Here is a 27,748-nt window from a genome sequence, read left to right on the forward strand (position 1 = left end):
TTGGGTATCCTCTTTCCACTCGTTCCATTCGTTCGTACATTGTTCCATACACTTGATCGTACATGGGCTCGGTGCCCGTCTTCCGGTTCATGATTCTTGGGGTTGAACAGGTTGTGTTTCGGCTAGAGTTCGTAGATGCAGCACGTCCAATCGTGCATTTATCCCAATTGTGTGCGTGTATCGATAAATTCTCAATTCGTTTCATCGCAATCACTTCTTGTTGGCGTACTCAATAGGCAGATCCATGCCAACCCTCCGGGCCGTCAATCGCACACGCTCTTCCTCATCCATGCCCATGCCGGGGTTGTATCGCTCCAGGAGAGTGGCGTATTGTCGCTGCGAGCGGAGGTAGGCTACAGCTTGAGCAGCAGCATGAGCTCTAGCCTCCTGCGACGTCGGCGACGAAGTAGCAAAAGTGTCGCGGAGGCGGGTGTGTAGCGGGGAGCGGGGAGAGGCGAGGATCGGCCGGGGAGGGAGCTCTCGGAGGATGGACCGGTAGAGGGAGCGGAGGTTGGAGGGTGAGGATGTCATTGCAGCGGGTTTGGTGTGTTGTCAATTGTAGATTGGAAATTGTCGGAGAATTGATGGTGTTGAGTGAGGCTGGGATGGAGTTTAATGCTTGAAATGTCGGCCAATCGGGTGGTTCCGTGGTGAGGGATGCAGAAATTGTTAGTGCAATGAGATGCCCCTCATCGATATCGGAGGATGGCGGGGTACTGTTGAAGTTGTCAAGAGATGACTGTATGAATTGTATATTGAATTGTAAATATTACAATGCTATAGACTCATTTATTCAAGGGTCACCATGTAGTGTTGGTACCAAATTGGCTATATTTGCAATAAACATGCCACATGCGATTGCGCAATCCAGAACCATCCCGAAACACTCTCCCACGTCACGTCAACTCCATCCCACTTGACCCTCGCACATCCACGTCCACATCCACATCCATCCACATCCCGCTGACTCTCGAAAGCCAACCAGCCGACGGCCCGCCGACGACCCGCTAAGACGCCATCCCTCCATCCCACGCTGCTGCTGCTTCTCGCGAATGTACAGAGTCTCGAACCGTTTAAGACTCTTCCTCTCCCTCCTGGTCGTCATCCTGGCCATCTTACTTTCGCCCTCCATCCTCCCCCGCCTTCGCCTTCTATCCTCGCACCTCTCCTACAGACCCTTCACTACAATGGCTGCCCCCGCGTACGCTTCCGAGCTTCAGATTGCTCAGCTGGCCGTCCAGCGGGCTACAATCCTCACCAAGAGAGTCTTTCACGAAAAGGCCAAGGGCACCGTCGACAAGAACGACAAGTCCCCCGTCACCATCGGCGACTTTGGCGCCCAGGCCCTCATCATTGCTGCCCTCCGCCACAACTTTCCCGATGACGCCATCGTCGCCGAGGAGGAGGCCGCTCAGCTGCGCGAGGACGCCAACCTGAAGCAGACCATCTGGGATCTCGTCAAGGATACAAAGCTCGATGACGAAGAGGCAGAGGCCAAGCTCGGAGGCCCCATCAAGGACGTCGACGACATGCTCGAGCTCATCGACCGAGGAAACAGCAAGGGAGGTGCTTCTGGTCGCATCTGGGCCATCGACCCCATTGACGGCACCAAGGGTTTCCTCCGTGGTGGACAGTACGCTGTTTGCTTGGGACTCATGGTCGACGGCGACGTTAAGGTTGGCGTCCTCGGCTGCCCTAACCTTCCTGTCGACGACTCTGCTCGTCTGACCAGCGACATTGGTTCCAATGCCACTGACGAGGGTCGCGGTGTTGTCTTCTCTGCCGTCCAGGGCCACGGCGCAAACAGCCGCCCTCTGACCGCCGGTGCTCTTGCGCCTGAAAAGTCCATTTCCATGCGAAGCCTCGATGACCTCTCCAAGGCCACCTTCTGCGAGAGTGTCGAGGCTGGTCACTCGTCGCACGACGACCAGGCCCTCATCTCTCAGAAGCTCGGCATCACTGAGCCCAGCGTCCGGATGGACAGCCAGGCCAAGTACGGCTCCATCGCCCGCGGTGCTGGTGATATTTACCTCCGTCTGCCCGTCAAGGCCACCTACCAAGAAAAGATCTGGGACCACGCCGCCGGCGACCTCATCGTCCGCGAGGCTGGTGGCCAGGTGACAGACATCCACGGCAAGCGTCTCGACTTTGGCGTCGGACGGACTCTGGCCAACAACAAGGGCGTCATTGCCGCCCCTGCTGCTGTGCACGACAAGGTTCTCCAAGTAGTCCAGGAGGTTCTGAGCGCAAAGCAGTAGTAGAGTCGAGCGAGAAAAAAGTAGTTTTTGTATATGCCCTAAGATAGTACACGTTGTACACGAGACTAGAATACACACGCCAGCTGCGTCCAACCGGCCACCAAAAGGTCGGTGACATCCTCTATTTGATCTTCTTTTGCTTCAGCTTGATGGTCTGGTCGTTGATGAAGACGCCCTTGCCCTTGTACGGCTCCGGGGGCCGCCACTTGCGTACCCGCCCGGCAAACGACATGAGCACCTCGCGGTCGATGCCCTCGATGAGGATACGTGTGGGCGCCGGCGTCGTGACGGTAACGCCCTTAGGGATGCCCTCCTCGACCGGGTGCGTGAAGCCCAGCTTGAGGCACAGGAACCGCTGTCCGGGGAACTCCTCCTTGGCTCCGCGCTCCTCGACCGACGCTCGGTAACCGACACCCACGAGACGAAGAATAGCCGTATGGCCTTCCGAAACGCCCATGATGTAGTTCTTGAGATATGCCCACGATGTGCCTGCGTTGTCAGCCGTGTTCGTCTGAGGGGTTGAATATACATACCCCACATCTCCTTCTGCTGCTTCACATCCGAGTCTTGAACACCAAGCGAAACCATGCGGTTCTCAGTATCCTGCTCAAGAGTAACAAACTCAGGAACCTCGAGGTTCAGCTCTCCTGCACCGAGTCAGCACCCGCAGCCTCCAATCCCTCAAGTAAAACGCACCCAGCGGTCCCTTGACACTGATAGTCTTCTTAAACACCCGCTTGTACGTCGTCAGGTCCTTGCGCGCAAACGGCTCGCCAATCGTCAGCTCCACGCCGGGAGGAATCGAGAGCGGTGTCCGGCCGAGCTTGGAGGGTCGTTTCGAGGTCGTCGAGAAGAGGGCGGTCGCCCGAGGCGCCATCCTGGGGGTCGTGGCCTGCCATGCCGGTACGAGAAACCCGGGGAGAATGACGGGGTTGGAGGCAATGGCATGGCCCAATTGCCTCCCCCGGCTGGGAGCAAACATGGCAGCCATTGGTGTCGTAATGGCTGTCGTGTGCTGCGATGCGGTTGTATGAACAAGGTGACCTGCAATGGGCTCAGCTTTTTCGCTTAGTCATCTAATCACGTGTCGGCAGAGGTCAGCTTTAATGGAGCTGTACCTGCAAGTCACCCCGAGCATCAAGCACAATAGCTTCAATCACATCAGGCGCTTAGAGATTGATTCTTAAAATGATTGGTACAATGGTACTCTGAATTTATCGGTCAGTACATTGGTACTGCCATTGAGGATATCTTAACCCCTGAATTACAACACTACACCGAAAAGAAGTGCACGCCGACTATGTCATTGGATCAGTCGGACTATTTTACTCCTCGCCCTCAGGAAGCTCCTCCTCGTACTCCTCCTCCTCCTCATCAATACCAGCATCCTGGTACTGCTGGTATTCAGAGACGAGATCGTTCATGTTAGACTCAGCCTCAGTGAACTCCATCTCGTCCATACCCTCACCAGTGTACCAGTGAAGGAAAGCCTTGCGTCGAAACATGGCAGTGAACTGCTCACCAATACGCTTGAAGAGCTCCTGGATGGAGGTGGAGTTTCCGATAAAGGTGGAGGACATGGTAAGGCCACGAGGGGGGATGGCGCAGAGAGCAGTCTGGATATTGTTGGGGATCCACTCGACGAAGTAGGACGAGTTCTTGTTCTGGACGTTGCGCATCTGGTCCTCGACCTCCTTCATGGCGACACGGCCACGGCTGGGAAACGTTAGCGATTGCTCGGTATGGAGAGAACAAAACTTACAAGATGGCAGAGCAGGTCAGGTAGCGACCGTTGCGGAAGTCAGAAGCAGCCATCATGTTCTTAGGGTCGAACATCTGCTGGGTAAGCTCGGGAACGCTGACAGCGCGGAAAGAGTGGGCACCACGGCTGGTCAGGGGAGCGAAGCCGACCATGAAGAAGTGCAGACGGGGGAAGGGAACCATGTTGACGGCGAGCTTTCGGAGGTCAGAGTTCAGCTGGCCAGGGAATCGAAGGCAGGTGGTGACGCCGGACATGACGGCAGAGACGAGGTAGTTGAGATCGCCGTACGAGGGGTTGGACAGCTTAAGGGTGCGCATGCAAATGTCGTAGAGAGCCTCGTTGTCAATGCAGAAGGTCTCATCGGAGTTCTCGACCAGCTGGTGGACTGAGAGGGTGGCGTTGTAAGGCTCGACGACGGTATCCGAGACCTTGGGAGAGGGAACGACGGAGAAGGTGGCCATCATTCGGTCGGGGAACTCCTCGCGAATCTTGGAGATGAGCAGAGTACCCATACCGGCACCGGTACCACCACCCAGGGAGTGGGTGATCTGGAAGCCCTGAAGGCAGTCGCAGCCCTCAGCCTCGCGGCGGACGACATCGAGGACCTGGTCGACGAGCTCGGCACCCTCAGTGTAATGACCCTTGGCCCAGTTGTTGCCAGCACCGGACTGACCGAAGACGAAGTTGTCGGGACGGAAGAGCTGACCGAAGGGACCAGCACGAACGGCGTCCATGGTACCGGGCTCAAGATCGACGAGGACGGCGCGGGGGACGTACTTGTTGCCAGAGGCCTACAGATGTCAGCCAGATTTGGTATAGGCTTCGGGCAACATACCTCGTTGAAGTAGACGCTCATACGCTCGAGCTGGAGCTCGGAGGTACCGTTGTAAACACCATTGCTGTCGAGGCCATGCTCGCCAGAGATGGTCTGCCAGAAAGCAGCACCGATTTGGTTACCCTGCGGATTATGAGCATCCCGCCAGCGAAAGAGGCGGCACGATACTTACGCACTGACCGGTCTGGAGGTGAACCTGTTTGGAAAGTTCGTTAGCTGGTGATCATGATGAAGCTGCAGCTACTGGACGTTGCACGAGCTGCCGCCTAGCGGGGTAGAATCAGGGGCACAAGCTCAACGCGGCGGCAACAGCAGCACTGCGGGGAGGACTCACAATCTCACGCATGTTGACGGATGTGGTGGGACGGGGTTGGAGGAGTAGGAAAGAAATGGGCCAAAGACGTCGAGAGCTGAAGGAGCCTTAGCTTCGAGATGGGGGAGAGGAAGTGGGTTGGGAGAGGTAGGACGTGATGTAGTTTATGGGGAAGGGAATGTTGACTTCTGGAGCGAGGGCGGGAGTCAAAATTGTTCACCGCCACGGTTCCAGGGGGTAAACAGGGGCACGGCGGTTCTTTCCAGGCGATTGGACCACTAACGCTCCTTTGTTGACCTGGACCTTGGTCCGTGCGCGCGTCAAACTGGCCAGGCGCGCTGCCAACTGGTCATGAGGAGCTTCAATACAATGCGGGTTGAAGATGAATTGTATACTCCGTACGTATGCCACGGATATCTCTCTCTTCAATTCAACTCGGGAATTATGTTTTACAACAGATACACGGCTTGCAGATCCAACGTTTAACCGGCAGCGTCATATCGGCACCAGCTACATGGGCCGACAGCCCGACGTTGACGCCCCACTCTCAACTTGCAATACCGGACCACCGTTGACACCGGCCGATCAGCATTTAAGATTCCGAGGTTATTAACAACACTATGATGGATATTTAGAAGCTGCTAGGATCAGAGTAGCGGCATGATCACTTCATTGACACCCACAGGTTTGACATCCATATCACAGTTCATGGTCCAGAGTGGATGTTACCAGCATGAACAACTTCCATTCATACTCTAACATAGCATCCAGCTTAATGCTGCTTGACAACTCCCGCCGCATTCGCCTGTGCAGAAATCCTCTTCTTGTACTGCTGCACATCTCCGGGGAATTTCTCAACCGTACCTCCATCGCACACCCACAACGATGTGCATACAGTCTGCAGCATCGTCACATCGTGCGACACCATCAGAACACCACCCTGGAACTCGTTGAGAGCCTCTGCCAGGGCGTCCATGGCTTCGATATCAAGATGGTTAGAAGGCTCGTCCAGCACCAGGATGTGGGGGTTCGTCAGAGCCAGACAAGCAAACGCCACACGGGACTTTTGACCTCCAGACAGCAGAGCCATCTTTTGCAGACCAGTTGTGCCAGTGATACCAAAGGCACCCAGTCGGCGTCGGTACTCTTCGTCTGTTCGTCCAGGGTAGTTCTTGGCCATGAAGCCTACAGCGCTGTCGTTGAGATCAAGGGCATCGACGTGGTGCTGAGCAAAGAATCCAATTCGGAGACGGGGGTGTTGCGAGATCAGACCAGACGAAGGGTCAAGCTTTCCAATGAGGAGCTTGAGGATTGTAGTCTTACCAGCACCGTTGGGACCAACGATACCAATTCGAGAGTCCAGCTGCACATCCAGGTCCACGTGTCGTAGGAGGATATTGTCCTTGTTGTAGCCAAAGGTGACATCCGACATTTGCACGATAGGGGGCGACAGCTTCTCCACCTCGGGGAACGTAAACTTGACATTGTACTCGGCCTCGGGGGGTTCGAGGACGGGCATCTTCTCGAGCTTCTTGATACGTGACTGAGCTTCTGATGACTTGGCTGCGTTGTAACGGAACTTGTCGATAAAGGCCTGGAGATGGGCTCGCTGAGCCATTTGGTTCTCGTACTCTCGCTTGGCCACCTTCTTTCTCTCCTCGCGAGTAGCGTAGAAGGAGTCGAAGTTGGCTCCGCGGTAGTAGTCGAGTCGCTGCGAGTGCTGGTGGATAATGTCGGTAGCAACCTCGTTGAGGAATGCTCTGTCGTGAGAGACGACGAGAACGGTGCTGGGGTAGGTCTGGAGGTAATCTGACAAGAAGGCAATCGAAGGGACATCCAACATGTTGGACGGTTCGTCCAGAAGTAGGAGGTCGGGCTCGCAGAAAAGGGCTCGGGCAAGGGCCAGACGCATTCTCCAACCACCAGAGAACGTCTTGGTGGCAAACTGTTGTCGTTCAGGCGAGAATCCAAGACCAGCGAGGATACTAGCAGCTCGCGACTCGGCCTTGTCTGATTCCATCTCGGCCAGCTTGGCTTGAATGTCGCCGAGCTTGGTATCCTGGGTCTCCTTGTCGTGGTCAAGTCTGGCCGCGTCCGCAGAGGTATCGGCCAGGGAGGCTCGCTGCTCTTCCAACTCGGCGAGTCGTACCAAGATTTGCTGCGGTTGTCAGCGATGTCACCTATGAGTGTCAGGGTACTTACATCTTGCTCCTTGAGGAGAACCTTGCGCCAGACATCTGCATCCAGGACCGCCTGGATAGCCGGGGTATCGTCACCAGTAATCTATCTTGTTAGCAACCTCTCGGCCCAGATACCGCGATGTCTTACCTCCTGTTCGACGTGCAGAATAGAGATATGTGTCGGAATGGCAACCTCACGTCTCGACAGAGCTCGGAGCAGCGTAGATTTACCAACACCGTTGTGACCAACCAAACCGTATCGGTGACCATAGGCAAGCGTGAGTGTCGTGTCGGTAAGAATACGGTTTCCACCAATAGACACATCGATGTTGTCGAGCTTGATGTCCTTTGTCTTGTTTGCGGAGCTGGAGCCCAGTTGGAGAGGGTTGACAGCCATGTAGAACTCTTCGTAAGACTGGGTAGAGTCGGGTTGCTCGAGCAGCCTGGATGCCTCGTACTCGACAGTCTTGAATGTCTTCTTTTGCTGCTTGGCGGCGATCTTGCGTTCGGCCTTTTCGAGCTTCTTGCGGTCGACCTTGGACTCGACCTTTCTGGCGTTTGCCGACTCGAGATCCACACCACCAGTGGCCACGGCCAGAGTTGAGGACATGTTGCGCTGCTGGCTCACCTGGATGGTGTGGTCGAGACGCTTGACCGTCGAAGGGCCTCGCCTCTGACCGCCATTGGCCTCGGTGTACTTATCAACCCATTTCTCAACCAGCTGCTTGATCTTCTCCTCCAACTCGGCATTCACCTGGCCCGACGCAGACAGGAGAAGCTCGGTGATGGCGATGGCAGCCTCGTTCAGAGGAGACACGCCAGAAGATTCCTCCTCCTCCGAGTAGGTAGTCGAGGCGTGGGTGAGATATCCCACAGAGTACTCGGACACGACTGGGTCGATGTTGGGCAGCACGGCTCTGATATCAGCCTCCATGGTTGTTGCTGAAGTAATGACAATTCGGCAGCTGATACCCGAAACTCTAGTCTGATTCAATGCGCAGCAGCTGTTGCGTCACTGCTGTCAAGTTTCGTATCTCGTTCGATAGTAAAGCTGCCCCGCCAAAGACTGAGGCGTCGTTGAAATTTGTGGTGACATCGGAGCACGGAGGTTTAATGCCCGACGATGGTGTAGGGTAAGCCTTTCGACTTGCATGCTCACGACGAGAATTGATGCTTCATCCAGCAACACCTCCAGATTGAATTATTAACACTGATCTATTTCTGGATCATCCAAGACAAGTCCTAGTACTTACGCGTCAAATGCTACCATCAATTACTCTGTCCCTTGCTTGCATCCCTACCCTATCACCCTCACATATTGATCCCTCGCTTCAGTTGGACAATCAGACATCAGCATCTGCAGTTTCTCCACAGCCTTCAATCTCCTCCTGCAGTAGTCAAGCCCGTCATGACAGCCTCATCGATTCTCGCTGGGCGCTGCTGGCTTGCGGGTCAGCAATGGCCAGACATCCAAATCAGAGGAGATGGATGGGATACGAGCCAACTGGCGGTGAGGAGCCTCCCCCTCCAGCTCCAACCCAGGATAATGCTGTCGAGCTGTTTGGTGGGAACCAGATCCTGATCCTGTTCCCAGCCAAATTAACGGGCATGCATACATCACCCGATTCCGTCTCTCGTGACATCTAGGTCGTCAATAGCGCCCGATTCTGGTATGCGAGCTTAAGGCCAAGGTGCTGGCTGCTCAGGTTCGCATCGCATCGCAGTCTTGTCCGACTCTGTACTACGTTGGACCCGGTACTCGAGTCGACAGTGACAGGGTCACCCTGGGAGCATGCAGGAGCTTTTCGGATCGCTTATCAAAAATCATGTTGGTTATTGAGCCATTGGACAACGGCTCAGCAATGACGAGATGCCACGAATTCCAATCTACGCCGCATTCAGCAGCTCTTCAGCTCGAATCTCGTGCGCCAATCGCACCCCGGAAAACTCTAAAATAGTCCGCCGAGAGTGTGCGATGTGTGTTGTGGACGATCGCGACCGCGACGCGTCAACCTCGGTGTCGGTCAACGGATGTTTTTGTTGTTGCATTTGTGGCCATTGGTTCAATCTTGTGCCGACTGAGCTATCATGTTGCTTGTCTTGCGTACAGGTTCTGCACAACATTGCATTGGAGATCCGCTCGATATCCTTGTGCATTACGGGAGATCGATGCAAGGACTTTCTGCACGCCATTACGTACTGTACCGTATATTACGTGCCGACTCAAATAAAGAATAAGTCAATGGACTCTTTCTTTCTTTGTTGTGTTTTTCCTGGGAGATTGCGGCTCTTGAGGCTCCATCAAGATTTTGCAGTTCCGCATTCCCCCCCACCACACACAACACCAAGGGGCCGAGACCACGGACGTTTTTGTCTCACTTGGTGAAGCACGACTGCCCTGGTCTGCCATCCATCATCTGGACGCCGGCACTCGTGGCCGCCCGAGCTACACACGGCGCCGTCGCAAGCGATGGTCGATTTAACGTCATGTCCATCTGAGCTCGGCGCTGCCTCCACTTGGTGTGGGATAGCCCCAAACCGCCGACGAAGCGTGAACCGAGAACGGAGAAGCCCATGTCAGTATGGAGCTCTTTTTGCTGTTTAGATCTCGCTTTGAATTTCATGTGGACCTTTTCAGGACCGGTCGCTTGAACAAATGCCTGAACAGCTGATGCTGATTGATATATCAGATTTCGAGGTAATGATCACTGTTATAGTATCATCATTATGCTCGGCTCCTCGACACAATGCCAATGGGCCCAATGTCTCATCCCAACCCAAATACCCAACTCCAACTTACCAGGATGTCAATTGAAAACTCGCTCGACAGGCCCCAGCCCGCAGCAATAGTCCGCCTCCGGATCTGGGCCTGCATGTTCCAGGCCCGTGGACAGATGCGCGCCTCGTTCGTCATGCGCCTCTGTGCTCGCATCGTCGGTAGCCGCATGAGACAGAGGACGGGATAACAAGAAGAAATCACAGACATGCAACCAAAATGTCGTCGATCGTGACGAGCCGGATTTTTTGCGGGGAAGCACACATTCCTCGATGCCTCAGTAGAATGCCATGAGCCTCAAAATAGGACCCTAGCCAGCCACCGCGGAGAGGGATTTGTTTGCCGATCGGCCTGGTGGTCAAACCCGGCCCTGTGGAATCGACAAGCATCCCATGGCACTTGGGTTTAGGCCCATCACAAGACAAGCAACTCAGGCATTGCGTCAGCCTGGATCGTGAGCACTAGAAGTGAGCTAGCCATGAGCACTTGGCACGTCTATCGGTTCTCCTAGCCGCCGTTGAGGACGCCTTGTGGAAATTGGACTGGTCGGCGTCAACATCATTCAGTGAGAGCCGAGCTTACGATACAGTCCTCGGTGCATGGCCAGATCAAGACATGATCGGTGGGTTTCGGATGACTCCAGTGGCAAGATTACTGGTTCGCATGCTGGGGCTGAATTGTTTTTTCGTCTCCTCCTCCCTGGGATAGATTCATATGCGTCTACGATGCATCAGACTCTGCATGGACCAAGGGATGACCCAGCACAGACGCCCCGGGATGGAGAAGAAGGATTTCTCATGGCTGCCTTGTTTCAGGTACGAGTGGTTTTTTCGACGACATGTTTCCATGGCTTCCGCAGGTACACACATGTACTGTACCGTTCGTGAGCACTAGACTTCGAGCATCGACAGAGTTTGTGAGCCAGCCTTATCTTGGCCTCGACCTGACTCTACTGCAACCGGGATGTGGGTTCCCTGCTCCCGTCCTCGGCGGCGGGCCTCTGCCTCAACACGAGGAGGATCGCCTGTGGCTTATGGACTTGGTGCGCGCTGCAAATTTCCATCTGGAACATCTGAATGGTGCCCGCCTTGAAAGGGCAGATGCTCGAGATGCCTCGCCCCACTGGGATGCGCAAGCGCCTCGTCGGATCTTGATCGAAAGCTCGTCGAAAACATTCCGATACCCATGACTCTCGGGGAGGGGTTGCCAATGGACGTTTCATGGAACCCCTCAGCAATGCGAGCAGGGGCGGGAGACTGCTTTGCCTTGCGTTGCTTCGCCCCGACCAGGGCATCTCGTGTTGGTAATGTTGTTGTTATTGTTTACTGGACGGCAATGAAACAGGCAGATGGGGGGCCTCAACAACTGACAGCGTCCAATGCCATTGTCTGCGAGACGAGCCAGCATTGAGCATCTGCAAGGGCGCTGCGACACGTGCGCCCCGTTCTGGAAATGAAAGAGACGTCTCGTCTCACTCAAGGCAAGGCAATAAACTCTACCACATCAATATGTGGTGGTGGTATAGGTCTGGGTGGACCAAGCACCAGGAGCAAATATCGAGCCAAGCCGATTGTCTCTCAAAGGGGACATAGACTACGGAGCAGAGCCTGGCAGAGCCTACCAAAAACTTGACTACGTCGTAAAATACGAACCTGTTCGGGACGTGGCAGGTTCGTCAACATACAACCATGCCTTCTCTTGGGTCGGGCCGTGACCCCCGAAGCAGCTACCAAAGATTATTCAGAGACATGACGGCCGCATCTCTGGGCTCTGTTGATGTCTCTAGTAGAGTCAAATGCAATGATGGCACATGATGCAATCATGAAGCTTTTCAAAACAATACAACACTCTCTCTCGGACCCTGCCCTGCGCCACTCGCTTGAGCTGGGTCCCTGAGGTTGCCATTGGAACTCTCAGCGTCGTGGCCGGTAGCACATGATATCTGCATCTGCTCTCCAGGCTGACAGTTGAGGAGGACAAGCAGGATATGGAGGACAGAGAGGCGACTTGCCTCCGGTCGTCTTGCTCATGCTCGCGTCGGAATTCCAGTCTCGTCGTTGTTGTTGGCCGGTTCCCCGGCGGCCATTTTCCTGAGCGGGGCGCGCCATGGGACCGTCATGCATGAAGAACCAAGGAGGAAGTGTGGAGTAGGACCAAGCAAGCTGAAGCACGGATATCCAAAGGTAGGCAAGTACTTGTATCTTGTTGGTGTGTTGACGTTCGCTCATGAGGGAGTCGGACGGATGGCCGAGTGCAGAAGCGGGATGGTGCTGTAGACGAACTGCTTGGGAAACAGGCACGCGAACCCTTCCTCCCTCCCGGCGTACATGTACAGCTCAGGCTGGACCATCGAGATGGTGTTGGACAGACAGATCTCAGGCGGTGCGCACCAGTGCAATTCAGATGCAAGATGTAAAGTCAATGGGAGCACAACCCCTTTTTAGCAGTCGTATAAAAGCCCTGCTTACTCTGCAGCTCGCGAATTGATACCTGATGGAGGTAGGATTATTCTGACTTGTAGATTCACAATCACACAGTCTTGTTGATAAACAGGTCGCTCCTTGGCCTCCGGAACGGGCCCGTTGTGCGACCGCGGCGTGCATGTACACGTTGTATGATGCAGATGGAGATTTAGATCATGATTGCATCCCATGACACCCAACAAGCTCTGATGGCGAGATCACCCAGGCGGCATACCTGTGGCAACATGTTGGTGATGCAGACGGCACGGGCAGTTCGAGGCAAACTCGCCGCGTTGGGCAAGCAACCGACAGGGTCTCCGTTATTATGTTTCTCGGTCTCTGAGTCTACGGTAGGGATCTCGTGCTTGCCTCTGGCAGCCCGTCCCCGGAGGGACTCCATCCCGTTGTGACCCCCGTCGTCGTCACCTCCGGGGGCCGGGGGAACAGGACGAAATGGGAGAGAGGGCAAGGAACCTGCCCTGGCATGATCTCCTCTGATCTCGGTCGTCGAATGAGCAGGCCAGGCTCTGCTCACCTCAAACAGACAGGCAAGAGCGCACCATGCCACTCTTCTGCAGCAGAAATGCCGCTGTAAGAGATGCGACCCGGAGAGCCAAGGAGGGACGTCCCCCCGGGTGAAGCAACGCAACCCGCCCGGAGGTTCCATGACCAGGGACGACAAGGGTGCTTTCCGCTGTAGACTGGAGCTATGATCGAGAGAGGGACGGACCAGAATAGCAGTCTTCCTTGGAACGGCAAATGATGGTGGTCAACCCGCGCGCGCGCTAACATGCGTATGTAATGACCTGAGACGAAGAGTTTGATGGCCTCCATCCGTCGAATGGATCATATGGAACCCCTAATAGCAGAGACTGGAGAGTAATATACTGCACAATTTTTAATTCACAGCCTATCGACATTGTAATTCACCCGCTGTGCGCAATTCACTACTGCAAGTAATGCTCATCCATGGGTGCCATGGACGTCTCCTCTCCACTCAATTCAGCTCCCCCAATCTCTTCTGCTGCTCAGCGCCTGAGACGCCCCCCAGCTCATCCGACGCCAATCACCCCCGGGCAGTGTCTGTACCTGCCCGATGTGCTCACCATGTTAGTGGACGTCTCGGTCTCTGGCGCCGCGCCGCAGCCCGCCAGCAGCCCACAGGTCTGCAAGTCGCCAGGTGCTGCACAGCAGAGTGCCTGGGCGCCCAGTGAGGTGGACTCTATAGGGGCCCTGAGGCCCGCAGCGGCGCTAGACGTTCAGTGGCTCCGCCCGCTAATAAGGGACACACTCTGGGCGCGGGCGGGCAGGCAGGACCTGGCCTGGGTGCCCTGGCCGGTGCTCATCTATCCCTGCAGAGGCGATCCGTCCTCGCCCAAATCTCACTTGCAATCTCCAGCTTGCAGGGCTCGCCAGAGAAGCAGGTTCCTGTTTGGTTCCAGCGGCTGCCCTTTTCTCTCTACTGGCTGCTCGGTCTCCTGCAGTTCCTCCTGCTTTATTTTCTTTTCTCTGCCGCTGCCGCTGCTGTGCTGATTGATGAGCTGGTAGGCAACTGGGATTCTGCCACTGTCCGTCACCGAAAGGGTCCCAGGGGAAAAAAAGCCAGGGCAAGCCCGAGGAGCTGAGAAAAGGGACCAGAAAAAAAACCTCCAAGAAGGAAAACAACGTCTTTCCCATCTTCACCCTTCACCCCCTCCCCTTCCTCACTCTCTTCCAACGGCGTTCCCGTAGTGGCGGCTTCAGATCTCCAGCTCCATCACGCGGCTGCTTCACCTCGAGCCGGCGCGTCCAGTCTCCCCACCGCGGCCGCAGCTTCCAGTTCTCGCCAGCCCGCTCGCTCCATCCCGAACCTTGGAAGCGAATCCTCAGCTCAGCTCACTCACTCTGGGGAGTTTCGCTCGTTCACTCATCTCCGTTATCCTTTCCCACCGACATAGCGACCGACGCTCACCGGGGAACCGACGATTGTTTGCTGTTTGTCCCGGTCTAGTCCCGTCCTCTCACTCGGACGTCCGTCCAGCGCTGGTGGGTTGCATTGTTACAACGGCACCTCAGATTCTCCCCGAGAGAAGGAAGCTTTGGACGACTCTCGATTCTTCAGGTCCATGGCTTGAGACGATGCGCATCCCGTCCGTATTCAGCACCGCCATCATCCTCTAGAATGCTAGCCGCTGCATTCTCTCTCTCGCTTGAGTAGGGCTTCCGCTTCCTCGTCCTCGAGCAACCATGCAGGCCGTTCCAAGTGTAAGTTTGCTGCTAACCTTGTCCCCCGCAAATCCAACCCACTGCGCCGACTTCATCATCACAGTCATCACATGGCTAATAGACTTTGGCCTATCCCACCCACATCCTACACTCCCTCTGATCACCCACAAACCCTCTTCGCCGTGGCTTGCCCACCGTATTTCCTGTTGCAGCAGTCATTGACCGTCTTTGTCTTCAGCTTGTTGGAACGGGCACTGCCATCGCTGCAGCGGCCAGTGGTTTGGTGTTCGGCCAGCCCACCACCGAACCCAACTCCTCGACTCGACCTGCCTCCCATTCCAGACGAGTGTCTACAGACCGCGGCTCTCACTCTCGGCCTCCAGCTGCCAACTTTGCTTCGTCACGGCCCGCAACGAGCTCCGTCGCGACGTCTGCACACGGCTCGCACTATCACACCCTCCCACGCCCGTCCACCGCCTCGAGACCTCCCCTTTCCCGTTACCAGCGACCTCCCATGCCCCAGACCCAGTCGACTCCTCCCAAGGTCAGCAGCAGGAAGTCGTCGTTTGTGAGGCAGCCCGACTCGCCCGCCATCATCCCCGAGTCTCGAGACTCAATCTCGTCCAATGGATCTTGGATAAGGCGCCTCTCCATCCGTCCACTGTCTCGTCACGAGAGCTCGAGATCCAGCGCTGGCCAGGACACTCCCTCCATCTTCTCACACGGCTCAGCAGCTCCGATCCTCAGAGGCCCAACAACACCAACTCTCCCCCCGAACAAGCTCGTCAAGCGATCCACGTCGAACCGCAACGACCCGGACCCACCGCGACGGCGTTCGAAATCCCACCTGCCGACTCTCCCAGTTCTCCGACGACCTGCAACGAGCCACCAGCGGTCAGCGACTCTGCAGCAGTTCCGTCCTGATTCACCTATAATTAATACCCCAACATCTAACAATTTCTCATTCGACGATCATCGGCCCCACGAGTTCCTCACTCCGCCGGCGATTGACCCCCCGTCAAGATCAGCATCTGCAAGACGTGGATGGGCATCATTTTTTCATTCTAGGACATCAAGCATCGGCCGCGCAGGCTCGGGCCGGTTCGGTGAGCTGAGCCCGCATGCTCGAGCACCTGCTAAGCGCATCTGCATCGACGACGAGCGAAGCAGGGTCCATCTGGTGAAACCGAGAATGGTTTCAGCGACATCAGCCCCAAGAGGACTGCTGCCGGCCGCTCACATTCAGGAAGAAGCCCGCCCGGTTCCGGCGCTGGTGGAATCAACACCGTCCCCCGAGGGCACGCCCTCTCGAGTGCCCCGAAAATCCGTCTCGATGCCATTCGCTTCTGCAGGTACGTGGGCGGTAAAGTCAGGGAGTATTCGGCGGCCAAAACGTGGCGCAGAACCCAGGATCGGAAATAAGCGACATGTGTCGGAACCGGTCACTGGCGCGCAGGCTGGCGCCGAGGCTCGAGCCAATCCGCCGCTGGAATTGACCCTCCCCCCATCATCACCATCGCCGGGCCGGCAGGGATTGTCCCTTGGTTCAGCTGCTGTTGCGCAGTTGCGAACGCGTAAAAGGAACTCGTCGTCGCCCGTTCCCCCGCTTTCAAGGCTTTCAAGTTTCCATGTGGATGCGTCGCGGTTAGGGTCTTCTGGCGGGGTCTCCAACCACACCCGGCCTAACCAGCCCTCTGGAAGTTCTGTCAGCTCCACTGCGATGTCACAACTTAGGGCACCGCAGCACGACAGGACCTCTACCATGGAGAGTTCTGAGGACACCAGGGATTGTACCTCTGGCGACGACGATGACACCGACTTCAAGAGTGACACCATGTTTGACTCGCTGCGCACCGTCGGATCTGGTCGCGCCCGAGCCGTGGAGACTCCGCTGGAGTCCATGTACGACGAATCACCACCGAGCACAGCCAACGGCAATGGAAAGACCAAGCGCCTGTCCATCCATGAGATGCTCGGCCGGACCTGGGATGAGGATGACAAGATCATGGAGGAGGACGAGAACGTCACACCTGTCCGCACCGTCAACCGGGACGCTAACCGCCGGGAGTCACCGCGCTTCAGGATCGACTCGTCCCCTCGCAACGTATCAATCTCTGCAACCAAGGAGTACAGCAGGCTGTCCTTGGACGACGACTTTGACGACGATTGGGCGAGGGATGACGAACTTCCATGCAACCCCCTGTCGCCTCCCTCCAAAGGGAGCTCGTTGAATTCCAGGGGCATCAACCCCAACGTGCGTCTCGCCCTCGCCAACATTAGTGGTAATGGACTCTCCGATCACGATCACAATGAACGCCCTCTCAGCACCCTCTTTGACTGGAGCGAGCCCCCGACTCACGACAAGCTTGACTCTGGACGGTCGCCCCGGCCCAAGACGGCCTATGCTAAGCAGGAGATGGACTCTAGAGGTGGACGGTCAGCCATCCGCAAAGGTCCCACGCCGACACATGTGCGAAGCCAGAGTGTCCCCGTGGTGCACGACTCCCCTGATGACTCCAAGTCGGCTTCAAAATATGGCACATGGGGCATGGGGACAAAGACTGCCAGCGAGGACTGGGACGACGACTTTGAGTTTGGTGGCAGCAGTCTGGATAGCAACGACAAAGATGACAAGGTGTTTGCAGTTCCAGAGTCGATCCGCGCGACGCAACCGAGTGTCAAAGCCCACTCGGGACACATTCGCGAGTTTTCCCTTCTCGTCAACGACTTGAAGCGTCTCTGCCGCCACGGGCGAGACATGGATATTCTCGATGGACCACAGAGCCATCTGTGGGAGGAGGCTGATGGCATCATTGCCCTGGCATCCCCCGATGAAGAGTCGCTGGATGAGGATGATGACCAAAAGTCGACGTCGTCGATCAACTTTGACGCATTCGATATCGATGAACGCTTTGGTGATGAAGGATTCGACGCACACTCGATGGACCGGCTCGACGCTGCGTTTGACGGCCACGAGCCCGCAATGTCAAAGACTGCTGTTGTACGAGAACGCCATTCTCCCCGCCGCCGATCCGTCTTTTCCCCCGAGGACGACATCTTTGGCAACTGGCCACTGACAGACAACCATCAGCCGAGTCGACCGAGCCGTCCCCGGACACCCGAGAACCGGCACAGCAAAGCCCATGACGTATCTGGAGTGGTCCGTTCAGTCATTGGGGCTATGCAGCATCGCGTATCCGACCAAGCGCCCAACGATGGCAAGGTGCACTTTGACACAAACAGCCTCAAGGCTCTAGTCAAGAGGGCTGGTGATTTGCGAGACTCCCTGTCCGATATTATTCGACGAGCCGATCAGATCACACAGAGTCCAGTGAAAACCCCTCGACACGAGCGTCACGACTCTAGCCCAGCCTTTACTCGAGTATTCGACGACCCCAACTCAAGCCCACAACGAAGAGGCATCCGAAGCCGCGGCAACAACTCACTGATGGAGGTGTCGCCGGAAAACTCGCCCTCATCCGGGCTGCCACAGCGGATGCAAATGATGACTGTCAACTAGTCGTCTCCTGCTCACTAGAGCGTGTACAAAATAATTATGGAATTCTTTGCATAGCGACGGCCTCGGATCAGGGTACGATGCGTCAGGACAGCCAATCCGACATAGCACGACCCGATCCTCTGGATACTCGCCATGATGCCCCCTGGCAGCCACTGGTCACGATCCATGAACTCCCCCGATGGACTCACCAACGGCATGAGCAACGAAGGCTCTTAATGACTTTCACAAGTAATAAGGTAGACGGAACAAGAAGGCTGCGGCGGTGATGCCGTACTCGTTCGCGCGAGCATGACTTGACTTGTGAGGGGTTGTCAGTTTATTTACGAATTTTCTTGCGTTGTCCCTTTGTGTTTATGAGGAAACGTAACGTTTTCTTTTGTTTTCTTTTTCACTTCGTGGCCTCAGGGCCCTTAATGCTTTGACGATTACTCTGGAGGGAAAAAAAGAGGAAATTTGGCGGGCGTCTAGATCGAGAGGATCACGTCTCTCCCTCGACAAGCAAGGCGCGCGCCGTTGGGTGCGAAGCAAGGGAAGGGAAGGCAAGGGAAATACCAGGCTGAACATACATGGACGAACAGCAACAAAGAAGAACAAAAAGAAAGGGGATTGGTCCTTTGGGATACATACAGGTTCGGACGGAAAAGGGCGCGGGTGCGGGAGAAAGGAAGAGGGCGGTTTTGTTTTGACGTCGCATCAGGGCTATCCCATCCGATAGCCTACACTGCCCTGTTCTGTTATGATTGCATGGATAGAGGTTTATAACGGCCATGACGATTTATTCGAGTTCCTGATGCCCTCGTGGGCTTTGCGTGTACGGTAACTGTATAATACTGTTCAAGTCTAGTCGAGCATGATGGCCGTCCTTGACCTGATGCACAACTCGACGTCCGGCACATCTATACAATGGGTAACACCACGGACCATGCTGTAGTTGGGAAACGTCGCGATTCTGTTCCTGGTCCAGTCTGACGCCTCGAAAGGGCAGAACTCGACGGTGGCTGACGACGTTGAGGCCCGCCCTTGACGCCTTTTTCGTCTGCAATCTCTGAGAAAGCATACACCGCATGCTTTATAATTCGGATAGCTGTTCTTATATCTCGATGTTTTAGTTCCCTGGCTCGGATGTGCCGCTGATAAGTTTTAGTTGTGTCACTGCTGTGTTATTTCTGTTGGGTTGCTCAGCCTCCCAGGCCCTCATCGAGCCTCATTGACGTAGGTAGGTACCTCCGAGGCCTCCACCTCCACCAACAGCACGCTACATCACACATGTCTCTTTAGTCGTATAGTTATCAGTGGGTGGAAACCTTGGGATAGCTGGGGAATTATTGCGGTCGAACACAGTCCGTCGTGACATTTTGGTGTTCCCAACACCTCCTAACTTCAAGGCTCCCTGAAGGGCAGTTGATGATGACTATTGCGGGCTAGGTGATGGCTGAGGGACTGAGCCTCGCCGATGTCGGATAGGGAGGCTACAGCGTCGTTCTTGGCACGTTGACTAGCAATCTAGGGCAGATGGATGACCGTATTGACGCAGACAGTGATGAAACCATTGCCGGCATCGTACCAACACAAATCGTTGCTGTCGAGTTCATGGAAGTCGTCAAGGAAGGATTGGAACGACGGATCGGGGGAAAGGCCTGATGGAAGCCTGAGGTGAAGATCCTTGTGAGAACGTTGAAGTCTTAGGTACCTAGGTAGTTTCTATGCTTGTTCAGTGGACACCTTAGCCGAGGCTCTTGGGCATGACACTCAGTCGTCTCCCACCAGCTTCCTTCTTCGGATGTCAGTCTATTTCTGTTAGTAAAACGCATCGATAACAGAATGGCTTGCGGTATAAACTTTGATCCCAGTTCAGGGAAAAGTGTATTCGGCGTCATAACTAGTCGCCGGGCATGCGTTTTCGCCACGATAGTGACGATACTGCCCCTGTCACTGGAGAGAAGCAGGGCAAAAAGTCAGACCAGATAGGTATATCAGCATGTTTCGAGTAGGCGAGATGAGACCTGCCCTTTGACAACAGTCGCGGGCATGCCGGGACAGTCTCCGCAGCGATAGCAAAGTGGTGCGGGCAATGTACGGGGAAGGCTTTCCCCGAGCACAGGCCTATTTATGAGGTGCACGGCCGAGATAGCCCGGAATGGCGACCCTTGAGGGGAAGACGTGTGGGGATGATGACGCTGGCCGCTGTAGACTTCCCTTGGAGAAGTGTCACTATCAGGAACATGTCGTGACCTAAGCCTCACCGAACGAGACTTGAATTCCGGGGAACCCTGTAAAAGGGGCGTTCATGTTGGAGTCATTGGAGAAGGGCGCACGCCAGGACATGGTTGGAGACGAGTCGAACCAGCGGAGGGCGGAATTGACGACTGTTTCCAAAAAGAGTTGCTGATGTTGCATTGACTCAAGCTAATTGGCGCGGACGACCCGGCACCCAACTAGCACGACTAGAGCCTCGACCTTGTCTCTCTCCGAGAATGGAAGTTATCCGCGGACGACAAGTCGAACCAACGACCCCGGATTCTCCATTTCCCCAGAGGCTCCTCCCCCGCGTCTCCAACTGCAGCATTTGACTGGTAGTGGGAAGTGACAGACAGACGGAACAGCAGGGCTCCTTCCCCGTTGACCGAGGATCCTAGCAGTGCCTTGATAAGCTCCCTAGTCTTAGACGAGTATTTAAGTAGTTTAGCATCCTGCCAAGTTTTGAAAATCAAACACTCACTCCTCCCATCCCCTCTCCACTCCGTCTGCATCTCTTAACTCTTCATCGTTATTCACCATCATGTCAAAGGATTTCAAGTCCGAGTATGACGCCGAGGGTGCTCCTCGAACTCCATCTCGAGCCGGCGAGGTCCTCGAGGATAACGTGGTCGAGCACGATGCCGTCTTTGGTGCCATCACTGAAGACGGACCGAACTATCGAAACGTTGGATGGATTGGTACAACCGCCCTCATGATGAAGACCCAAATAGGTCTTGGAGTCTTGTCTATGCCCGTTGTCTTTGATACTCTTGGCATGATCCCGGGCATCATCCTCCTCATCACCATTGCTGGTATCACCACCTGGTCAGATTACATTGTGGGCGTCTTCAAGATGCGCCATCGACATGTCTACGGTATCGACGATGTTGGTAGGATGCTCTTTGGCCGTATTGGTTACGAAGTGTTTGGAGCCATGTACACCCTCTGTAAGTTGTCTCTGCCTCCTAAGCTGCTCCAGTCTAACATGTTAGATTTTACTTTCGTCTCTGGCTCCGCTATGCTGAGTATCTCGGTTGCCCTCAACGCCCTATCGACACACGGTGCCTGCACGGCAGTTTTCGTGGCCGTTGCTGCCGTTGTCACCTTTATGATATCCAGCATTCAGACCCTCGGCCGAATCAGCTGGGTGGCGTGGGTTGGTGCAGCTTGCATCATTGTCTCTGGTTAGTCTCTTCCTGCAGCAGCATGGATCCAATCTAACGGACGCAGTCTTTATTGTCACCATTGCCGTCGCCCTTCAAGATCAACCCTCGGCCGCTCCGAAAGTCACTGGCGAATGGAAGTCTGACTACAAGCTTGTCAACCACCCCAGCTTCACTGAAGCCATCTCGGCCGTTTCCACCCTCGTCTTTACCTACGCCGGAACTCCTGCGTTTTTCAATATCGTCTCGGAGATGCGCGATCCTGCCCAGTACACTCGCTCCCTGACAGTCTGCCAGGTCACGGTTACTGTTGTGTATATCATTGTTGGCACCATTGTCTACTACTATTGCGGATCATATGTTGCGTCGCCTGCTCTTGGCTCGGCTGGTCCCCTCATCAAGAAGGTTGGCTATGGCATTGCTCTGCCCGGCCTGCTTGGTTCTGCCATTCTACTCTCACACGTAAGACGCCCATATACATACCTTTAACTAAACTAACAGTTATAGTTGCCTGCCAAGCACATCTTTGTCCGCATCCTGCGAGGATCCAAGCACCTTACAGCCAACACTACTATCCACTGGATCACGTGGCTGGGCTCTACCCTCTCTGTGTCTGTCGTGGCATACATCGTTGCTAGTGGTATTCCCGTTTTCGGCGGCCTCGTCTCCCTGATTGGTGCTCTTTTTGGTTCCTTCCTATCACTTCAGCCCATGGGCTGCATGTGGCTGTACGATCACTGGAAGGACGAGCGTACGGTGCGATGGCACCTGATGGTTGGGTGGAGCGTCTTCATCATTGTGGCCGGTACCTTTTTGATGGTTGCCGGAACCTACGGCTCGGTCGTTGGAATTATCGACTCATACAAGGCTACGGGAGGGTCAGCTGCATGGTCTTGCGCTGACAATTCCAACTCTACCTAGGAGGGCATGGTTTAGATGTCGAAGCACCACGACACGTTTGACTCAATATACGCATTTATCCGCTGCATGTCACGCTCCACCTACAACGAACCTAGTTCGGATAACAACGGCAATCACTGGCTGGCAATCACGCCATTCAAAGTCGCAAAGTCTTGTTTCACAGTGAATCAATCAACGAACAAACCATTCATTGGACGGATAATGGCGACAAATCAAAAATGCTTTTTTTTACGCTTGCTAATTTTCAAAGTGGTATACACCAACGCCAGAGATAAGAGACCAAACACCACGAGATTTCTGGTCCAACTCGTGACCATCGCTAATCAATGTCCGTAACCATGTCCAACCATGCCATGCCCAGATTAATGTCCGAATCGCTATCATCACGTCACAATTTGACTTGACTACCACAGCTGCACAAACGACAAGCTCTTCCTAAGAGACTTGTCCAGCCAGGATCCATCCTCACGCGATCCAGCCGGGGATTGAGTGCGAGCCCAGAGTCCCTGCGACGCAAAGTCGCGGGGCGTGTCGCTGGCGGCAGGGAGAAAGGCCGAGGTAGATGAACCGGGGTAGATTGGGGGCGGCGGGCGCGACTTTTCCAGTGTGCGACCACGGTGCGACGTGCCCGACTCGGCGTGCTTCTTATCGTAGTCTCGCAGAGAAGGAGTCAGTTCGAGGAAACGAGGGGTTGGGATGGAAGTCGGCTTCCACAGCTCATCGGCATCCGACGCCAGGATGAGAGGCTCTTCATCGGACTTGGACCAGAGCTGGTAGTTGGTCTCGCTGGGGTCAAGGTCCATGGCACCCTTGTCCGAGGGTCCACTGGCACGGATCGCCTCATCCAGAGCAGCGAGCCATTCGGCGGGGGTTGCGTCGATGCGACGGACACTCTTGTCGGACTTGATAGAGGAAGCTCTGGTGAGAGGAGGCATGGAGATGAGCGAGTCGTCTGAAGCAACAGACGTGGTTCTCGGGCGGACTGTCGAGAGAGCCATCCAGTCGAGCTCGACCGGTGTCTCGGCCGGTGCGCGCACAGACCAGAGGCTATCTGAACTGAGCTTCGGCAGAGGCTCCTGCGAGATGCGCATCTTGGGTCTGGTCTCCAGAGCAGCGGGGGGTTCGGAAGTAGTACGGAAATTGTTCCGGCGGTGCTTCAGGCTGAATAGGCCCTCCAGGACGAGGCCATCCAATTCGCGCTGCAGCTCAACAGCCGCGGCATTGGCCTTGGCATCCCAGAGAGGGGCCATGTTCCAGAGATGAGTAAATCCAAAGTCGGGGTACGCCTCCAGAGGTCGTCGGGGCGGACGCATTTCGAGTGCCGCCGGAGCCTTGTCGGTGGTGCGGTATTCGGTGCGACGGTGGCTGAGGCTAAAGAGGCCGGTCGGCTCCTCGTCCGCAATGATAGCGGGAGTGGGCTCCCACAATCCAAAATTGACCGCCTCGCTCGGCGTACCGGTAGACGACTCGGAGCCGCTCACTGAGCTTGCAGAAGATGCGGAGCTAGATCCGGACCACAAACCATCCTCGGATGGCACCTCGGGGATAATGGGCTTGCTGGACCAGAGGCTGCTGCTCTCAACAAAGGCAGGCTCGGCCTCTCTGGGCTTGACTCGGGGGACGTCATCCATCACCACGAGGTAAGTAGCCCAGGTCTCAGGGTCGGGCTGGGGGAGGCCATAGGAGACCTTGGGGAGGACTGGGGGTTGAGACCACATGCCGGGCAGGGGTGTCTTTGTTCCCCAAAGTCCGTGGTTGGGAATGTCGGCCTTCTTTGCTGGGGGAGTCCAGAGGGAGTTGCTCTCAATGATGGGAAGGTCGGCCTTTGCAGGGAGAACGCGAGCAATGTCGTCGGTAGGTAGATATTTCTTCCAGGTAGCTTCGTCTGGCTGGGCGAGTCCCTTGGTGGGGCTGTGAACGATAGGGCTAGGAGACCACAAAGCCATGCCAAAAATGCTAGTAGATTTCTGATGCTGATGCTGATGTTGTAGCTTGGGATGTTCAGACTTGAGTGGTGAAGACTGAGGAGGCAATGGGAAGAAAGATAACAAACGACTGTTGAGATTTGCGTCGGCGCGTCGGCTTTGTATATGGAAAAGGGCGGCGGAGTTAGCGGACTCGGCGGGCAGTTCGGCGGGCTTGGAGATAGAGGGCGCCTCGTGCTGGATGCAGACGGGTGTCGCCTCTGCGGGAGTGAAAGTCCACGTCAAGGGACTTCGACTGGGCCTGGCATTGGCTGCAGGGGTGTGATTTGCAAGCAGCTGGGGAAACTGTGTCTCATGAGTGGTGCTGTCGTCATTGATTGGAGCGCCAGACAAGGGTCGAGGCACGGGCGCGCTGCTTATTGATCGCTCTGGCGGATTTTTGCTTATTGAAGCAACTGGAGGCTCGGGCCTCGGAGGGGTCCCCATGGCGGCATCGGCTGCCGAGCTCGCACCAAGCGTAATCAGATGCCCATCAATTTTTGCCGGACCCTGGTTTTTGCCCTGGCTCTGCCCCTCGCCCTCTCGCACTTTTCCGTTGACTCGCTCCCGGAGATCCATGTCCGCCAGCGTCATTGGTGGGTGGGGGCTTTTCCGCTGGCTAATCTGGTCGGGCCCTGCAGGTGCCTTTGGGGGTGAGTCTGCGTGTGACGAAGAGATATTAGTTGGGGCTTGCCCTTTGTTGATGCCGCTGTCTGAAAATTTGGCCGAGTTTGCGTCTGCGTCTGCGTCTGCAACCTGTTCTGCACGCCCATGTGCCGCTTCTTGCTTTTGCTCGGAGTGAAGCCCGGATTTACCATAGTGGGGCCCGGGCGTGGATTCACTTGTCCGCTCCGCAGGTTCCAGAAGGCTGACAATTTCCCAAAGAGTTGTTTCGTCAAACCCTTCTTCGTCGCTGTCGTAGTACGAGGACGAGTCGTCGTACGTTTCGCTGTCAGAGAACTCCTCCCGTTCGTAGTCGTCCATAGACTCCATCACTTCCGCGGTGGTGTCCACCTCCACTTCCACGCTCCTCTGCATGTGTGACTGTGACCCCGACCCTCTGCTGGCCATTGTCCCAGGCATGGCGCCGATTGTCAACCCAGACATCCCTCGAGTTGGCATCGCTGGCATCGTTGCCCTGTCAGACCTCTCACCCCATGGGAATTGGAATATCCCAAGTGTCCCGCGCCTATCAGGGAGTGGCTCCGGATTCTCCAGTATGTCTGGGAGGAGTGTGACACGCTTGATCCGCCGTGGGGGCTGGCGGGGAGGAGCTGAGTGCTGGACTTCGACTTCCACCACTTGGGTTTTTTCTGCTCGCCAGAGCCCTTGATGCGCAACCTGGCGTTTTGGTGATCGTGATGCCTCCCACAGCCTGTTGCTCTCAATCGTCAGAGGTTCCAGATACCTCTTTTCTCGTCTGATGGTGTCTGGAGTTTCCTCTGGCGCCATGTCTGCTGCCTTGGAGGCAGGGGTCCAGAGGGATGGTGCACTAGGGGCAGAAGCTACAGGAGTGATGGGGCGCCACAGCGCCTTCGCCGCCTTGGCATCATTCTCGACCTGGCCAACCAGAACCTCAGATTCCTCGTCGTATTCGTGCTCAGATTCTGTGTCTGGAGGAGTAGGACTAGACAATCCGGGGAAGGATGAGCTTGTCAACTTTGTTCTGAAGCCAGTCTGCGATAGCAGCGACTGCAGATCGTTTTCTGCTTCCAATTGCGCTCGTCGAAACGGCTGCCCGTGTCGCGAGTCGCGCCTGGGCGATCCCATAGACACAGTCGACAGGGAATCTCGGAGCATTGTGTGCCGAATTGCCTGCCATTGGTTCTCCTGCTCGTTCAATTCCAACTCCAGATTGGCCAGCAAAGTCGCCCTCTCGTCACCTGTGGGAAAAGCCCCTGCCAGCTCCGCGGGGTTGACATTGCTGCCAGACCTGGCTAAAGCCATTTCCAGCTCATCCTCAGAATCTGGCGATGGTTCAGCCTGCACCCTGCTGTTGCGGAGTAGCAGAGGAGCAGGCGGAGGACTCCGATGCAGCTTGACTGAGCGCCCCCTGTCTGAGAATGTTGGCCGAGCTTCCCCCACTTGACGTGTCCGCTCGGAGTTGAAATCCTCGGCACCTTGCAAGTCCGATGCAAGTCCGGTGCCTTGTTTAGCTGGCTCGTGCAGGGGGTGCAAGGGGCCGTGACCGTGAGCCTCGTTCAACGATGGGGTCCCCGCAACTCCGAGCCCGGTCCGCTGGATTTTAGTCGATTTAACCGCAACTGCCTCTTGCACGTGCGTGGGAGCAATATCCCAGTTGAGAAAAGAGTCATCGTCTGGAATCGTGGACCCAGGAGAGAGCCTGTCAAAGCCGTCGGCCGGAAGAACAGGCGAGGACCTTCGCTCGTATCCTCTCTTGTGCAAGGACGATGGCGTTGGGATTGATTCATCCGAAGGCGAGATGGAATGGGTCGATTGGGCAGGGCTTTCAGGACTCGTCACAGGCTGGACCTTTGACGCCGGGCTTGAAGCCAGACCCAAGACTGGAAGCTCAGGAACAGACATAGACCGCCTTCTCGTACCTGCCGCCTTGGAGTGTCCACTCCCTAGCAAATTAGCAAGCTCGCTTGGCCGAGGATCGGTGGGCATAGGTGGCGGTGTCTCGAGCTTGAGGATGGAGCTACAGGAGAGCGATCGCTTGCGGTGTTGTAGATTCGGGGACCCTTCTGCTGGAAAGATTGGACGATCGACATTTGGTTTCCTTGGTATTGGCCTTGGTCGATGAACTACCGAGGTGATCCTTGCCGATTCTCCTATATCTTTATCTTTTGGCTTGATAGGCGGTGCTGATTTCGTTTGGGCTCTTGGCGTGCGCGTGGCTGGCTTCTGTGCATCGACCGGCAGTGAGAAGTTAACGACGGTCTCTCGCGTGGCCCGGGAGGGATACGGCAAATGTCGAGGCGGGGGCTTGAGATTAGACAGATTTGGTGTCGATGGCTGCCTTGGGGATCGTCGTCGAATCTCTTCTACCCCTGGAGATAAAAGCGCCGACGTCGTAGTCGCAGTTGATGTGGGTTTCGGCGTAGGAGTGTCATGGGAGGATTCGGTACGTGAAACTCCCACCAACAATGCGTCCTGTCTCTTTCTTTCCTTTTGCGCAACCGCCAAG

At 55.7% G+C, this 27,748-nt stretch overlaps 8 protein-coding genes across 8 annotated transcripts; 3 read left to right on the forward strand and 5 right to left on the reverse strand.

Moving 5' to 3' along the window:
- Window positions 1–210: 210 nt before the first annotated feature.
- LRP88_13283 (LYR motif-containing protein) lies at window positions 211–531 on the reverse strand (the record flags this gene model as incomplete). Its single annotated transcript, XM_083249658.1, has 1 exon — window positions 211–531. The coding sequence occupies one exon, from the start codon at window positions 529–531 to the stop codon at window positions 211–213; it is 321 nt and encodes a 106-aa protein (XP_083093992.1).
- A 656-nt stretch (window positions 532–1,187) lies between these two features.
- LRP88_13284 (uncharacterized protein) lies at window positions 1,188–2,258 on the forward strand (the record flags this gene model as incomplete). Its single annotated transcript, XM_083249659.1, has 1 exon — window positions 1,188–2,258. The coding sequence occupies one exon, from the start codon at window positions 1,188–1,190 to the stop codon at window positions 2,256–2,258; it is 1,071 nt and encodes a 356-aa protein (XP_083093993.1).
- A 121-nt stretch (window positions 2,259–2,379) lies between these two features.
- Window positions 2,380–3,240, reverse strand: LRP88_13285 (mitochondrial 54S ribosomal protein uL6m; the record flags this gene model as incomplete). The annotated part of the gene is made up of 3 exons (XM_083249660.1): window positions 2,380–2,699; window positions 2,792–2,905; window positions 2,955–3,240. The coding sequence occupies 3 exons, from the start codon at window positions 3,238–3,240 to the stop codon at window positions 2,380–2,382; spliced, it is 720 nt and encodes a 239-aa protein (XP_083093994.1).
- Window positions 3,241–3,583: 343 nt separating this feature from the next.
- Window positions 3,584–5,201, reverse strand: LRP88_13286 (beta-1 tubulin; the record flags this gene model as incomplete). Its single annotated transcript, XM_083249661.1, has 5 exons — window positions 3,584–3,974; window positions 4,093–4,796; window positions 4,856–4,978; window positions 5,028–5,051; window positions 5,190–5,201. The coding sequence occupies 5 exons, from the start codon at window positions 5,199–5,201 to the stop codon at window positions 3,584–3,586; spliced, it is 1,254 nt and encodes a 417-aa protein (XP_083093995.1).
- Window positions 5,202–5,940: 739 nt separating this feature from the next.
- LRP88_13287 (protein GCN20) lies at window positions 5,941–8,282 on the reverse strand (the record flags this gene model as incomplete). Its single annotated transcript, XM_083249662.1, has 2 exons — window positions 5,941–7,326; window positions 7,497–8,282. The coding sequence occupies 2 exons, from the start codon at window positions 8,280–8,282 to the stop codon at window positions 5,941–5,943; spliced, it is 2,172 nt and encodes a 723-aa protein (XP_083093996.1).
- A 6,619-nt stretch (window positions 8,283–14,901) lies between these two features.
- LRP88_13288 (uncharacterized protein) lies at window positions 14,902–18,311 on the forward strand (the record flags this gene model as incomplete). The annotated part of the gene is made up of 4 exons (XM_083249663.1): window positions 14,902–15,021; window positions 15,087–15,831; window positions 15,883–15,986; window positions 16,038–18,311. 4 exons carry the CDS (start codon window positions 14,902–14,904, stop codon window positions 18,309–18,311), a joined length of 3,243 nt encoding a protein of 1,080 aa, XP_083093997.1.
- A 2,779-nt stretch (window positions 18,312–21,090) lies between these two features.
- Window positions 21,091–22,633, forward strand: LRP88_13289 (uncharacterized protein; the record flags this gene model as incomplete). The annotated part of the gene is made up of 3 exons (XM_083249664.1): window positions 21,091–21,709; window positions 21,780–22,174; window positions 22,232–22,633. 3 exons carry the CDS (start codon window positions 21,091–21,093, stop codon window positions 22,631–22,633), a joined length of 1,416 nt encoding a protein of 471 aa, XP_083093998.1.
- A 404-nt stretch (window positions 22,634–23,037) lies between these two features.
- Window positions 23,038–27,228, reverse strand: LRP88_13290 (uncharacterized protein; the record flags this gene model as incomplete). Its single annotated transcript, XM_083249665.1, has 1 exon — window positions 23,038–27,228. One exon carries the CDS (start codon window positions 27,226–27,228, stop codon window positions 23,038–23,040), a length of 4,191 nt encoding a protein of 1,396 aa, XP_083093999.1.
- Window positions 27,229–27,748: the final 520 nt, after the last annotated feature.

The sequence above is a fragment of the Fusarium phalaenopsidis genome (genome assembly GCF_050370095.1).
Source record: "Fusarium phalaenopsidis strain FUZ10S chromosome Unknown contig_32332, whole genome shotgun sequence".
NCBI lineage: Eukaryota > Fungi > Ascomycota > Sordariomycetes > Hypocreales > Nectriaceae > Fusarium > Fusarium phalaenopsidis.